Below are 16,070 nucleotides of genomic sequence, written 5' to 3'. Positions count from 1 at the left end.
AAGTTTTCTGACCGGAAACCTGGATGTTGGGAATAATTAAGGGAAAGACTTGAAAAATTTGTACATATAGAATTAAGTCAGAATTTTGTTATTTAGTTAATTGACCATTTGAGTAACAGGAAAGCCTTAATGATTTACCAGCTTTCTGATTATCCATGTTCCTTATTGGTTATTGGTCTGATATTATTAGGCAGCCATTAAACTTTGCTGTACTAGACCAGATTGAACTTTGTCTGAACACCTTGACTCAGACATCTAACTGTGGGCCTTTCCTTGAAAAAGTTTGTAAGTGGTCAAGTTGGAAATTTATTATTCACGTTTGTTCAAAGCTGAGTTCATTTGAAAATGCCTTTTTATACCAGCACAACTATGTTTATTGCAGCATTATTTACCATAGCTAAGATATGGAACCAACCCAGATGCCCCTCTTAAATGGATCAAGAAAATGTGGTATATATATACAATGGAATTCTCTGCCTCCATCAGAAAGAATGACATTGCCCCATTTGTTAGGAAATGGAAAGACCTGGAACAAATTATATTAAGTGAAGTAAGCCAGGCCCAAAGAAACATAGGTCCCATGGTTTCCTTTATTTGCAATAACTAGCATATGTCTGAGACAAGCAGAAAAGGTCAGATAAATTGATGTTAGTTGAAATGAACCCCAAGGTAAGTATTCAAATGTTTTTTACTTTCATGTGATTGTTTCTAACATATTTATAAGATGATATCTTTGTTGCTTTGTATGTCCCTCCTCCACAGTATAACCCCTGCTTTCACTGTATTTGATGTTGGTACAATTCGTGGAGGGGAAGGGAAAAAACAAATCGTTTAAATAGGGAAACAGGTGGACCCATTGCAACAATGAGCTGTACAAATTGTTATGTCAGAAACGAACTTTACAACTTTGGGGGTGGGGGGAGATGGGAAGGGATGGGAAGGGGAACAAAGAAGGAGGCAACAATGCTTGATAAGAAAGGTACTCATTATCTTGCCCATGTAATTGTAACCCCTCTGGTATTTTTACAATAAAAATTTTAAAATAAAAATGTCATTTTAAATTGTAATATTACAATGAAAACAGTGTAGTATACTTTATAATTATGTAGTATAAACTCATCATTATATTAATTTTAATTGTAATCTCTCTTAATAGAATTTTAGAATCTACCTGAAGACAAAGACCATTTTTCTCCTCACTGAAATGCCCAATAAATAGCAAAAGCCAATCAAGAATTTTTGGATTCAGTTGTAATCAGATTTGAGGACAGCTCTAGATAACTTCCCAAAATAATACTCTTTTCCTTTTTGAGAATTTTTTATTGTTACTATAAAGGTCATGTACAAAGGGGTTACAGTTACATAGGTAAAGAGTAGATTTCTTTTTGAACAGTGTCACCCCTCCCTCTCCCAGTTTTTCCTTCTTATCTCCACCCACATGTAGAATAGTACATTTTCATCGTAGTGTCTAATGAGTACCATTGTTGCGTTTGTTAACCCTTTACTCCTCCATTTCTACGTCCCCCTTTACACACCCAAAGATAGACAAATGAACAAATAAGTAGAAAAAACAAAAACAGCAACAAATAAAAAACCTCTTGTTTCCATTTCTTGGAGTTCATTTCAATGAATATTATTTTGTATGATCAGATGCATAGTCATTGCACCTTTGTATGCCTCTCCTAAGAGTATCTTCCTTTGTTCTCACTGTGTGAATGCCTAAAATCCTGTATAATTTATCATGTCCTAGTGTATTTTAGATCTAAGTTCCACATATGAGAGAAAACATGGCGTTTGTGAATCTGAGCTTGGCTTAACCTCACTTAACATGATTTGGCCAAACTAATTCTAATCCTTGAGCTATGAGAAAAAAATTAACACTTAATCTTTTCAGGGCTGGGGCCTGACTTCAGGACCTGGGCGCTCTCCCTGAGCTTTTTTGTCTAAGGCTAGCCCTCTGCCACTTGAGTCACAGCTCTACTTCCGGCTTTTGGGTGGTTTGTTAGAGATAGGAATCTCATAGACTTTTCCTGCCTGATCTAGCTTCAGATCCCCACCCTCATGTCTTAACCTTCTAAGTAGCTACGATCATAGATGTGAGCCATTGATGCCTGGCAACATTGCATCTTTGAAAGCAACTTAGGATAAACTGAGCAGTGTGCCACTCTCGCTATATACTGCTCAAACTGCTCTTTGTGCCACATCAACAGTCAGCCTTATATAGAACACCCCCAGTACAGTCTACCTTAGTATGTAGAACAGAGCCCTCCCCCAAGGTTACTCCAATTTTTTACATGCATCTTAGCATGGGATAGTGGCAGCAACTCTTGCCTTGTTATCCTGCCCACCCACTGTGTCATGCTAACCTGTCTTACAGATTTAGGAAAACATCTGGAGAAAATACAAGTACATGTGAGAGACTGAGAATGGAAGGTCAGTACCCACAAGTCGCAAGGACCAGACGGATGTGGGGAGTCATGGTTCACACACACATACCTGCCAGGATCATTATATTTTCACCATCCACCTTATAACTCCATAGAAGCAGATTTAAATGAGAGCGTTGTTAGAACAGCTGCTGAGGGATTTAAATAAAGGCATCCTGCATGGAAGCCACATCAGTGAGACTGGAGTATGTATCCCATGATAGCTTTTATATCGGATCCAGAGATGGGAGTACTACCTAGGGAAACCCTGTTCTTCAGAGCTCCTTAGGAACAAGCACTCAGAGTCAAATGTGGAAACCCCAGGATAAACAAAAAGTGTGAAACCTTTCGGTGAACTTACCTGTGTCACATTGTTGGGGTCTTGGCAGAGTTGTCCACAGAATGTCACCAAAGAATTGATCACCTGTCTTTGGAACCAACCCATGCCTTGAATTAGAGCTACTTAATGGGCATATTTTGTAAACACTTAGAAGTAAGGGACTTGAACTCAGGGCCTGGGCTCTATCCCTTAGCTTTTTTTGCTTGTTTTGGAGGATTGGCGGTTCATTGGAGATTAGAGTCTCAGAGACTTTCCTACCCCAGCTGGCTTGAACTCAGATCTCATCCTCCAGAGTAGCTAGGATTATAAGTGTAAGCTAACCAGCTCCAGGCAACATTTTGGAGTTTTTTTTTTTGTTTTTTTTTAATGTGACCACATAAATTCTAATTTACCCTTCTGCACTTGGGATCTTCACAGGAGACTCAAACTCATGGTGAGAACAAACTTTGGTATACTTGTTCCTCATCGCTTCATCTTTTCCATGCTTCTCCCAGTTTTTCCTGCCCATCTCCACCCACACATTGTATAGTTCATTTCTACCTAGTGTCTAGTGAGTTCCACTGCTGTATTTGTTACTTTGCTCTGTGTGTGTGTGTGTGTGTGTGTGTGTGTGTGTGTGTGTGTGTGTGTGTTTGCCAGTCCTGGGGCTTGAACTCAGGGCCTGGGCACTGTCCCTGAGCTTCTTTTGCTCAAGGCTAGCACTTTACCACTCCAGCCACAGTGCCACTTCTGGCCTTTTCTGTGTATGTGGGTGGTGCTGAGGAATTGAGCCCAGAGCTTCATGCATGCTAGGCAAGCACTCTACCACTAAGCCACCTTCCAAGTTCCTTTGTTCCCCCTTTGTCCCGCCTTTTTTGGTGCACCCCCTCTACCCTCCCAAACACAAATAAACGACACAAGGAAGAGACAACAAAAACAGCAACAACCACAACAACCATCTCTTGTTTCCATTCCTTGCAGTTCATTTCACTATGGGACAGGATCAAGTATACAAGTCTCCAGGATTGATTTTCTTCCAATCAGACCCTGGTTATCCTCAGCGCTGCCTTTCCCCCCCCCCCCAGGTCCCTCCTCCCTCTCTCCCGAACCTCCAACCTCCCACCCCCCCCAACAAGCCCTGGATGCTGGAGACAGTGCGGCCCAGCTGGCAGGTAAAGACCTCCGTCCGCAGCCGGCGGCGCTGCTCCCAGCGTCCTGCAGGGGGCGCCCACGTGCCGGGCTCAGCCCGGCCACTCCCCCGGCCTCCGCGTGGTTCGAAGCGGTTGCGGTCGGTATATAAGGCGGGGCACCGGCTGCCCCTGGGCGTTGAGCCTCTCCTGCGCCAGCCGCCCCAGGTGAGTCACCTGCCCGGCCTTTAGAGCTTGTTGAACCCGGCTTTGGTACTCGTGGTGGATGATGACCTGATCCTCATCTGGGCTTGTGGTTTGCTTTCCTTCTCCCAGTCTGACATTCATTCATTCGACGCGGTGGGGAGTCATCATGGGTGTCTTCCAGATCCTGATGAAAAAGAAGGAGGTAAGTCTGGGTTTCCCAAGCCATGGAGGAGGAACATGTGAAGTATGCATGTTGAAAAGGCCTGGTGGGTTTTTGAAGACTGAAAACGTGGTGTGGCGGTTTTGGGGGGGAGGTTTGCGGTTGAATGTAACGCACCCGACCCGTTATCCCGCAGCTCATTCCTTTGGCAGTCATCATAAGTGTGGCTGCGGGTGGAGCCTCGTCTTTTGCTGTGTATTCGCTGAGAAACAAAACCGACGTGATGTAAGTAGTCCTCGTGGAGGAAGGTAGTTGGATGGTGTTGATGGATCTTCAGTTGCTGAAACGCATGGCAGTGGATTGAATGGTAGACTAGGAGTCACGGCTAAAAACTATTCTGACACCAGACTATTACATGATATTCATGCCTTTGGTTTGTTCCTCTGTCTGAGTAAAACCCTTTCATTTATTGGCCCTCTCCCTTTTTCTTCAAGTGAAGTAAAATCTGATTTTTTTTTAAAAAAAAATAAACTTGTTTTGGAATGCAAAGTTTTTAAAATGATTTTGGGGGTTATATACATCATCAAATATAAAGAATTTTTGTTTAAAAAATTTTTCACTTAGTAGAAAGATCTTTGCAAGCGTGATAGGGCATTTAATTGTCTATAATGGACTCTTAATCTTAACTTCGGGAAAAGCATGAGGAACATGAAAGAGGGAGATAGAAAACCAGCAGTAGTCTGGGGAGGGTGGGGGAGGATATTAAGTCTAACCACTAGCAGAAGGCACAGATCCTGGAGTTACAATGAGATACCAGTCCAGAGTTGAAACTTGGCTCTGGGTCCTTCCCAGAAGCCTGGCATAAACTTACTAGTGCCTGTCCTTAGCCTAGCATTACCATCCCTATTGTATGCTGTTTGCATTCTCCAGTCTAGCCCAGTAAAGGGAAGAGTCCAGTCCTACAGAGAAGAATTGATACTTAATGTTTGAACCAAACCATGGAACTCCCTTAATGGACTTTACATTCATTTTAGTTACTAATGGTGGTCCCTAATTGTTCACTAATAAGTGAATACCTCAGTATGAAGACTTTCTCCAGCAACTTTTAAACTCTATACACTGTTAGTTTAAATGCACTTAACCTAAATTATCCTTTTATTTTTAGTATTGACCGGAAAAAAAATCCAGAACCTTGGGAAACTGTGGACCCTAGTGTACCTCAAAAGGTATTGACAATATTTTTTTTTTTTGCCAGGTCCTGGTGCTTGAACTCAGGGCCTGAGCACTGTCCCTAAGCTTTTTTTTTGCTCAAGGCTAGCACTCTACCACTTCAGCCACAGCACCACTTCCAGCTTTTTGTGTTTATGTGGTACTGAGAAATCAAACCCAGGGCTTCATGCATGCTAGGCAAGCACTCTACCACTGGGCCACCTTCCCAGCCCCTCCATGAGCCTCTTAACTGTAGTTGACCAGCAAGAAGCCAAAAGTGGTAGAGCGCCAGCCTTGACAAAAGCTTAGCAAACTCCTTTGTGCTTCTTATTTATAATAATTTTAAAAACTAATTGAAAAACAAACAAGCAGGCCCTAAGCTCACGTGCTCATACGCTCTGATCCTCCCCCCTCATCCTCCATCCCCCCTCCCTCCCCCGCCCCACCCCTGTGTCTCTCTTCCTTGATTTTGTGACTTAGAACATTTGGCCTGTATTGAGCAATTGCAAGGAGGAAATTCTGTTAAGAGGCTACTGCATGCCGGACCCTGTGCTAGGAACATTGTATATCCACTCACAAGGAGCAAAGACACTTTGGAATTTACAAGTCACATGCTACCTTGGCAGATTAAAAAAAAAAATCTGGATATGTTCATGAAAGTAGGACTGATGGGCTGGGATCTAGAGCTCAGTAAGTGCTTGACTAGCAAGTGCAACATCCTGGGTCTGATTCCCATAACCAACAAAGAAAAGACAAAAAAGTTACACCCAAGCAAACAAGTGGAACTGACTGACATGTATGGCCATCCTCTATGATAATACTAAAGGATTTGGGGAATGGAGCACTAGAACTCAGTCTAGGTGAGTACTTTATGCATGCATTAGAGGGGAAAGAGGTGTTGTATGATTGAAACACTGGTGATGCTTTAACTAAAAGAAGTATAGGAAAATCCCAAAAGGGGATGTGAGGATGAAGGGTCGATGCTTCACCGTTTCTATTTCCTTTCTTATTTTTTATTTTTAAAGCTTATAACGATCAACCAACAATGGAAGCCTGTTGAAGAGCTGCAGAAGGTCAGAAGGGCAACCAGATGACCGGTCCTCTCTTCTTTCCTCCAAAGATTACTCTATGAATCTAGTGGAAACATTTCTGCACAAACTATATTGTGGAGACCAGTGTGCGGAAATGCTTCTGCTACATTTTTAGGGTTTGCCTACGTTTTGGGGGGGGGACTCTGGATAAAGGAATTAAAGGTAGTGCCGTAATAACTACATAGTCCAAAAGTTTCTGTTTATTGTTGTAAATCTGAATTTTATATGAAGAAAACCTACCTTTATGAATGTGCTCCTTGACATAAAGATTTGTAAATTAGTAATAAAATTTCGCTTGTGTAAGATATCTCAACAGTTAGCTATCTTTTTAAGTGGAGGACAAATTTGTTTTAATATGGGATAAAAGACATTTTGAAGCATAAAACTTCATCTTCTAAATAATAGCCCGTGCAAATTCTGTGTAAGTTTATTCTTCCAAGTTTACTTATTCCTCAGAAATTGCCTGAGCATCTACAGTAAAGCAGTGAGTGAAGACATATTTGGGAGAGGTGTGAATAAGAAAGATGGTAAGTACCCTCAGGAAAGTGGTGTGAGCTTCCACGTAGATTGTCCTTGGAGGCAGTTGTTGAGGTTTTGGGGGTCAACGGGGATTCAGGATGTTGATGAGATCAGCCCTACCGATGCTACTGCAGACTACGGCTCTCCTGTGAGAACAGGGGGAAGAGCTTGGCCAGCATCCTGTGGAGTCTGGGCCATCCTTCATTCTGGCCCATGGTGACATAGAAACTAAAGGCATAATCATCTGTGTGGCCCTGGGCTCCTTTGACTAACCTTAAAAAGTGGGATCAAGCCAGGTACCCATGGCTCCCATTTATTTATTATCCTAGCTACGCTAAGATCTGAGAACTGAGCTTGGAAGCCAGCCCATGCAGACAAATCCTCAAGACTCTTCATCTCCAAATAACCAGTACAAAGCTGGAAGCAGAAGTGCGGCTCAAATGGTACAAGTAGAAACTTGCTTTTTTTCATAACTTCTTAAAATTGAGACCGAATTCCATTTAAGCTGCATAATTCAATAGTTTTATTAAATCCACAAAGCTGTGCAATCCTATCTGCCATCTAGTTCAAAAACATTTTCATCTCCCGTCCTACAAAGAACCCTTTCACCAAAACTTTTCCTCACTCCTCTGCTTCCAGACCAAAACAAACACGAATGAACTTTTTCTCTAGGATTCATCTATTCTGGACATCTCATAAAAGTGGGGGTCGCTCTTCAAATAATGTTTTCAAGTGATATTCATACAGTACCACAATATCAACATTTCATCCTTTTGTTTTTGTCGGTTGTAGGGCTGGAACGGAGGGCATGGGTGCTGTTCCAGAGCTATTTTGCTCGTCTAGTGCTATCCTATTTTGAGTCACAGCGCCACGTAAGTTCTTCTGGTGGTTAATTGTAGATAAGAGAGTCTCACAGACTTTCCTTCCTTGACTGGCTTTGAACCGAGATCCTTAGATCTCAGCCTCCTGAGTAGCTAGGATTTTTACAGGCGTGAGTGACTAGCACCCCTTTTTGTAAGGAAGAAGATTCCATTGTATAGATACAGCACCTATTGTTTTTCTGTTTGTAAATTAATGGACACCTGATAGGTCTCTAGTTTGGGACAATGATGAGGAGTGATAGTTTGAGTGGTCATGAACAGATTTTTGTGTGGTCATGTATTCTCAACTTCTCTTGATAATGTAGCTCAGCTCATTAACTTCTTTAGAGTAGAATGGTAAATGGTTTCTTCACTTGTATGAATGTAATGGAAAGCTAAAAGAAGGGCAATAAAAGATAACTGGCACTTGCCAGAGACTTGGCAATTCTGAAAGGATTAGAGTGAGACCATTTCTCCCAACCTTTGTTGCTTCCTTATTATCTCACATTTTCCCAGAGGAAAATCTCTGGCAGTTGAGTTGATGGGATTACATGTAGCAACTGGGAAGCACATTTTCATTTGCTTAAACTTTTAAGCCGAATGTAATGTCATGTAGGTAATTAGCAACAAACAGTTTCATGCTGGTTGGCCAATTTAGGAGAGAGATCTGTGAAATGATTTTGAAGGACGACTGTGATTTCATCCTTAAAATACAAACCTGATGGGCAGGCAGTGGCTATGGTGTGAACTATGTTGCCGTTACTAGTAGAAAAGTACTAGTTAGCAAGTTTAGGAGGAAGAGAGTTCCAAGAGCAAGGCTTACACTGCAGGTGTAGGAAAGGGGGTGACCGATTTCCAGCCATTGTTAAGGAGCCACACCCTAGAACAAAAGGTGGGCTAACAAGAAGAAGTCCCAACAAATGTATTTGGTCATAGTTTTAAATAACCAGGAAAACTTTATGTAAATACCAAAGATCCAGGCAAAGCTATTGTTTTTTGTTGCTGGTGGTGATAGGGCTTGAATTCAGGGTCTGGGCTCTGTTCCCTGAGCTTGTGTGCTAAAGGTTAGCACTCTCTCCTTTGAACTACAGCTTAATTTCTGGTTTTAGGGTGGTTATTTGGATTTAAGAATATCACAGGTAGCTCAGTGGTAGAATGCTTGCCTTGCATACATGAGGTCCTGGGTTCGATTCCTCAATACCATGTAAGCAGAAAAACCCAGAAGTGGCACTGTGGCTCGAGGGGTAGAGCGCTAGCCTTGAGCCGAAGAGCTGAGGGACAGCGCCCAGGTCTAGAGTTCATGCCCCATGACAGACAAAAATAATAATAAAATAAAAAATCAGGCTTTCCTGCCCAGGCTGGCTTTGAACCTCAGATGTCAGCCTACTGAGTAGCTAGGATTACAGGTATGAGCCACCAGTGCCCAGTGCTATCTGTTCTTCTATTCAGGTTCATGAAGCATGGATAATTGTTTACAAATATATCGGACAAAAGGGGAAGGTATGAGCTAATGCTCACAGACTGAGGGGAAAACCCATCAAGTTCTATCAGTCTGTCAGTATTATTCTTGACCTGTCTGTGCAGCATTCTTTCCTCCTAGGTATGGGGCAAGCTGCTTTCTGGAATGAGGATATCTTTTTGCTCTCATGCTCTGCGTGTGTGCGTGCGTGCGTGCGTGCGTGTGTGTGTATGTGGTACTGGGCACTGAACCCAGGGCCTGGCACTGACTAGGAAAGCACTTTACCAATTGAGCCATGACCCAGCCCTTTAATTTGTATTTTGCTTTTGAAATAGGATCTTGCTAACTTTGCCCAGGCTGGGCTTAAACTCATAATCTTGTTACCTTCACTTCCTGAGTAACTAGGGATTGTGGGTGTATAACACCATGCCCTCCTCTGGAATGGGGATCTTCTGATTTAGATAGGTCAGAGAATTTCTTTATGGCCAGCTCTCATGCAGAAAGGTGGAGGAAAGTTCAAGATAATATTTTAGGGTTGGGTTTAAAAAAAAAAAAAAAAAAAGCTAGCTTTGGTAGAAGTGGCTCTGTTTTCTATAGCCTGCCTTATGGGGGAAGAAGGAGAAGGGGAGGAGAAGGAGAAGGAGAAGAAGGAGAAGAAAGAATTTTAGTTTTTATGGCTTTCCTCTGGGGAAAATGAAGAGTAAGATACCAGAAGGCTAGAGAAAGTCAAAGAGAAAATTTGCCTCCAGAGGCTTACCTTTAGGGTACCAACCCTCTGAGCCCCAACAATGATGCCAGAAAATTTGATTTTTAAAATTTGAATTTTAAAATTCCTCCAATGTTTTAAAATTTCAAGTTCTGCCTAGAAATTGAAAAGTCAGCACAAAGAGTACTTACGCTTTTTTAGCAATGGACATTCTGCCACATTCCCTGTGTCTCTATGTAAATTTTGTTCATTTATAAGTGAATTCTTTGAAACTAAATTACAATCCTAAAGCTTTTCTCTTAAAAACTTAAAGGATGTATTCACTACTTGAGGGACAGGACATTCTAACTGCCTGTGGTGCCACCACCATATTCCTAAGAAAATCAACATTAACTTAATAGTATCACCTGTTACATAAACCATTCTAATTCTCTCAAGACTATTATGTATACATGTACGTGTATACATGTATGTCTATTTGTATAGATATCTGTATGTATATGTATGTATGCTTACGATCTTCCTGCCTCAGCCTCTCACATTCTGCTGGGATTACAGGTATGTACCATTAGGCCCAACACTAGCTACAATTTTTATTTTGGGACTTGAACTAGCTACAATTTTTTTTTTTTTTGTCAGTCATGGGGCTTGAACTCTGGGCCTGGGTACTGTCCCTCAGCTCTTTAGCTCAAGGTGAGCTCTCTACCACTTGAGCTACTTCTGGTTTTCTAGTGGTTTACTGGAGATAGGAGTCTCACAGTCTTTCCTGCCTGGGCTGACTTTGAACCACGATCCTCAGATCTCAGCCTCCTGAGTAGCTAGAATTACAGGCATGAGCCACCAGCGCCCAGCTAACTAGCTACAATTTTTTTTTTTTTTTTACTAACTACAATTTTAAGAACAGAATTCAATCAAGTTTCACTTATTGAAATTGGTTGTTACGTTTGTACTGAGCCTTTGTAGAACTCCAGTACACAGGCGACTAGAATTATCCAGGTAAGATTCATTCACATGTGGACTTTTATAAAAAATCTGACATATGATTTAAATGTAATTTAAATATTTGAGAAGTCATACATTATTTAGTGCTCACTCCGTATTAGACATTGTGCCGGCGTCAGGGTCTGACATTCTAGGAAAAGGAGACACTCCTGTGAGCAAATCCAAACAGGACAATGGAAGCAAGGACAGACAGCACCAAGCAAAGTGTGCCAAAGAAGGCAGATCACAAAAGATTCAACAGACTCATTTCTTGATGCGTGGCCATTAGAAACAAGGCGACTGCAATAGAGTCATATCTTTACTGAGGCAGAGAGCCCCAAAACAGCACAATGTCTGTTTTGAAACTTTAGAGGAGTTTACTACGTGGGCATTTTGCTATTGAAGTATGAAGTAGGAGAGTGGGCTGAGGTAGAATGTGTGCTGTTTTTCTGATACTACAAAGGAGCCCCGAGCAGGGTTTTCAACTAAAGGAGAGTTTCATCTTCCTAATAGAGACTTGTCTATAATAGCAAGCTCAGGTAGTGGATGGATACTGACGGGGACTCTTGGTTGGACACAGAGAGCAGTGGCTGACCATGATCCAGTGGGCAGGCAGTGGATAGCCAGGACAAACGCTCGCAGTGGCAGAGGGCAGGAGAGAACTGAGTGAGAAAAAGTGAAGACCTCAAGGCAGGAGATTCTCACCTGGGTAGTGAAGATAGAAAGACAAGGGGGGGGGGGGAGGGAAGAATGGGAGAAGACAACGCATGAGGTCCAGGAGCCTTCTAGAATGCTCCACATGGCAGGTTAAGGGCAATAAGACCAGGGCATGGAAGACAATACCTATGGAGGGCTTTCAGAGTGCAATGAAGACGGAACCCAGAGCAACACGGTCCTGGAGGATGCAAGCAAAGAGAATCCTAGGGACCGTGGGGAAAGGGCTAGGGGAGAAGGAGAACCAGACGAGATTCAGGGGTGCCCAGAGAGGAGGAACCATTCTTCTCTTTGGGGAAGACCGGTCCTGAGTTGTATTAAACCAAAGCCCAGAAACCTTTCAGCTTTATGGCCAGGAGCATAAGCAAACATCTATCATTCTTTGTACATACAAATAAAATGTGAAGTGAGCTTTCTCAGTAAGTATCACCAAGAACTGAAGGGAGAGCTGATTAAATACGCAGTCATGCTTTATTTTTGCTGAAGAAATCCACTCCTGTTTGCGCTGAGACTTGGTGGTAGAAGGTATTCTGGGCTGTGAAGTTGGAGCCCTGCCATGTATGACCCTGCTTTATAGAAACGCCAGACTCTCCCTGTCCATAAAACTGAGTTAATAGTGCCTGGCAGGCTCTAAAGACTCTAAAATAGCTGGAAAGTACCTAACATGGTGCTTAATTTATGTACTAGTTGTTCAACAAGTGCTTCCTTTTTTTTTTTTTTTTTTTTTTAAGAAATGTTTTAAAGGCTGAGAAGGTGGCTCAGTGGTAGAGCACTTGTCTTGCATGCGTGAGGACCTGGGTTCGATTCCTCCAGCATCACATCAGCAAAAAGAAAAAAGCCAGAAGTGGCGCTGTGGCTCAAGTGGTAGAGCGCTAGCCTTGAGCTGAAGAGCTGAGGGATAGCGCCCAGGCCCAGAGTTCAGGCCCGACAACCGGACCCTCTCCCCCAAAAAAAGAAATGTTTTAAGAATGATCAGTAATATTAGAAATGGCTAGCAATATAAATGTTTTCAGAATGATTAGCAGGCTCTTAATGTGTTTAAGATAACGTTCTTCCTCCAATGGGAGAATTGCTTGTTTGAAATTCAAACCTACTAGCCTCAGGCCACTCTGGGCCCACCCTAGTTTCACAATTTCCCAGCTGTCAACCTCTTAGAGAGCATGTACTTGCCCCGTAGATACCTTTGCTCTCAGACACTCTCACCTAGATGGCCTCATATCCAGAAAAGCCTTAGTAATAAAATCAATAACCATGTAGCTATACCTACATATATAACCTTAGAAACAAATGTCTGCATTTCAGTGATCACTATCCATTGTGTTTATTCACTGGTCTGTGGTTTGAATAAGAAAGAAGTTCAGGGCAGGTTCTTAAGCTAGAAATGGGAATAGAATTAAGTTCTGTGGTAATGGTCCCTTGAAACATGTTTTCCCGGGGTTTAGAGAACTGGCTTAAGTAATTATGTGATTTTTCTCTAGAAACAAAAGTAGATTTTCAGGTTTGGTCTTGGTTTGGGTAGTGTTTTACTATATAACTTTACTATTGCATGCTACTAACCTGTTTGTTTTTTTATGGTGCTGGGAATGGAACCTCAGGGTTTCCAGACACTCTGCCACTTTATGCCTCCTGTCATTCTACTTAATTTTAAAATGAAAATTAGAATAAATTCAAAACCCCATGCTTTATGATAAATCTTGAAGAAATGCTAAAAACCAATTTTCTGGTGTGACAGTGCAAATATCATAAAATATCCCTTATTTGGAGCAATGGGATGCTCTTTAAAAATTAAATATAATTTTTTTGTATTTATATCAAGTAATATATCTGTGATTTTTTCCTTATGAATTTGATACTATTTCTTGGGCCTTATGCAACTGAATCTGATTTTTATGACACCTTGGCTACCTGCAGCTTCCTTATGAACAAAAAGAAGGTGGGTTAGTACCATAAGGCCAATGCGATGTATTGCTTGTTATTTTGGAGATAGTTTTATTATGCCAACCATTCAATATGTATCGGGTTTCAATTGTTACAATTTTTTAAGGGTACAATTTGCTTTTAAATTATTGTTTTATTTTTCAAGATAGTGGCAAATAAGTTTTACTTGAAAGTTTTAACCACATTGGACAATCAATGGAAGAAGAGGACAAATAAATGCTTGACTTTAGAAATAAAGTGGATGGCAGGTACTGGTGGTTCAGGCCTATAATCCTAGCTATTCAGGAAGCTGAGATCTGAGGATCGGGTTGGGAGGCAGCCCAGGCAGACAAAGCTAGCAGACTTTTCAATTAACCAGCAAAAAAAGGAGTGGAAAGGGCCAAAGTATTGATTTTTGAAAAGCATATTATGCCAAAAAGTAGCAGATCAAATAATAGCAGTTTTTCAGCCTGCAGCATAAATATTATCAACCATCAAGAAGTAGTCTGGAAAAAAAAAAGTAGTCTGAATGTAGGAAAGCACACAATTCATAATAGACATCCACAGTGTAATGAACAAAAGGTGAATGAAAAGAGTTTGGACACAAAAGCAGATTGAATTAGACTTCCTTTAAAAGAGTATTTGTATTTCTCTCTGTAATTAAAAATACTTAAGTCACAATCGCTCTAATCATGTTCCTTCACATTTAGTTTACCAAAAAGGCTTTGGAGGAACCATAGGACAGAAAGGGCAGAACTACACAATAAATGACTCAACCCTGAGGTCAGACCATCCAATTACCTTTACGATTGAAATGTAGCTCAGCTACAAGAGAACAGACAGATCTTAATGGTTCTGTTCAAGGAAGTTGGGTAATTGTATGTACCCATGAGACCCACCAGCTTGCAAAAACAAGCTGTCAGTCATTTCTAGCCTTCCAGAAAGTGCTCTTGTGGCACCATTTACTTTTCAAATAAAAAACTGTCCTCATTTTCCCATTTGCCAGAAGGGTTCCGTGTTGTTACCACAGTAACATCCAGTTACTCTGACCTCACTTTAATTTGTGGCCTTCTGGTCATCATATTTTATATTGTTGGGGCCTTCCTGTCTCCCTGAAGGTTGTAGTTTTCAATAAGTTCACCTTGACAGATCCAATAAAGAAGGCATACGTAAATCTCTTCAGAAATTGACACCATAAGATATTTCATCCTAGCTACCCAGGAAGCTGAGATCTAAGGATCAAAGTTCTAAGCTAGCCCAAGCAGGAAAAGTCTGAGAGACTCTTATCTCCAATTAACCAGCAAAAAAAACCTGGAAGTGGAGTGTGGCTTAAGTGACAGAATGCCTGTCCTGAATTGAAAAGCTAAGCAAGAGCGTGAAGCTTTGAGTTCAAGCCCCAGTACCAGCACAACACAGAGAGACAGACAGAAACAGACTTCAGACTTCAAGGAGATGAAGACTGCTATTTCCCAGAGAATAAAGGGATCTTGGAATGTGAACAATTTCTTCGGTTTGGTTTTCATACATGTTTGGCAACTTAAAACCTGTGGAATGCCAGGTACCCGTGGCTCATGCCTGTAATCCTAGCTACTCATGAGGCTGAGATCTGAGGATTATGGATCAAAGCCAGCCCGGGCAGGCAAGTCCATGAGACTCTTTATCTCCAATTGACCACCAGAAAACCTGAAATGGCACGGTGGCTCAAGTGGTAGAGCATTCGCCTTGAGCTGAATAGAATTCAAGCCTCATGACTGACCAAAATAAATAAATAAACCTCTACTCTTCATAAATCTCCCAGTCTTGGGTATTCTTTTATAATAGCACAAAATGAACTAAAAGAATGGAATAACCGGGCTGGGAAGGTGGCTCAGTGGTAGAGTGCTTGTCTCTCATGCATGAGGCCCTGGGTTCAATTCCTCAGCACCACATAAGCAGAAAAGCCTGCTGTGGCTCAAGTGGCAGAGTTCTAACCTTGAGCCAAAGAGCTGAGGGACAGCGCCTAGGCCAAAAAAAAGAATGGACTAACTCAAATTTTTTGAATCTCTGGCATCAAACAAATTAGTTCCAATGCAGAGGCTTCAAAATCCCTCAGCAGGGGAAAAATTGGGGGGGAGCATGGGAAGGGGTGACATGGTCCAAAAAGAAATGTACTTATGTACTATATTTCCTCTCTACATCATCTTTATGATAAAAAATAAAAAATTTTAAAAATCCACAGCTAAGACTATAAAAACCACTCTCGGTTGTGGGGCCTGAAATCTGGACCTGGACGCTGTCTCTCAGCTCTTCAGCTCAAGGTTAGCGCTCTACCACTGAGCCACAGCACCACTTCTGGCTTTTTCTATTTATGTGGTGCTGAAGAATCGAAGCCAAGG

General features: G+C 41.7%; 1 protein-coding gene across 1 annotated transcript; it reads left to right on the top strand.

The window, feature by feature from the left end:
• The first annotated feature begins 4,000 nt into the window (after positions 1–4,000).
• Positions 4,001–6,719, top strand: LOC138804908 (normal mucosa of esophagus-specific gene 1 protein-like). The gene is made up of 5 exons (XM_069989431.1): positions 4,001–4,100; positions 4,209–4,281; positions 4,436–4,524; positions 5,405–5,465; positions 6,474–6,719. Exons 2-5 carry the CDS (start codon positions 4,246–4,248, stop codon positions 6,540–6,542), a joined length of 255 nt encoding a protein of 84 aa, XP_069845532.1. The 5' UTR covers positions 4,001–4,100; positions 4,209–4,245; the 3' UTR covers positions 6,543–6,719.
• Positions 6,720–16,070: the final 9,351 nt, after the last annotated feature.

The sequence above is a fragment of the Dipodomys merriami genome, unplaced genomic scaffold, assembly GCF_024711535.1.
Source record: "Dipodomys merriami isolate MVZ:Mamm:240054 unplaced genomic scaffold, mDipMer1.0.p SCAF_379, whole genome shotgun sequence".
NCBI classification, from domain to species: domain Eukaryota; kingdom Metazoa; phylum Chordata; class Mammalia; order Rodentia; family Heteromyidae; genus Dipodomys; species Dipodomys merriami.
Note: the sequence above shows the minus strand (reverse complement) of the source record. Positions and strands in the feature narration are given on the sequence as shown.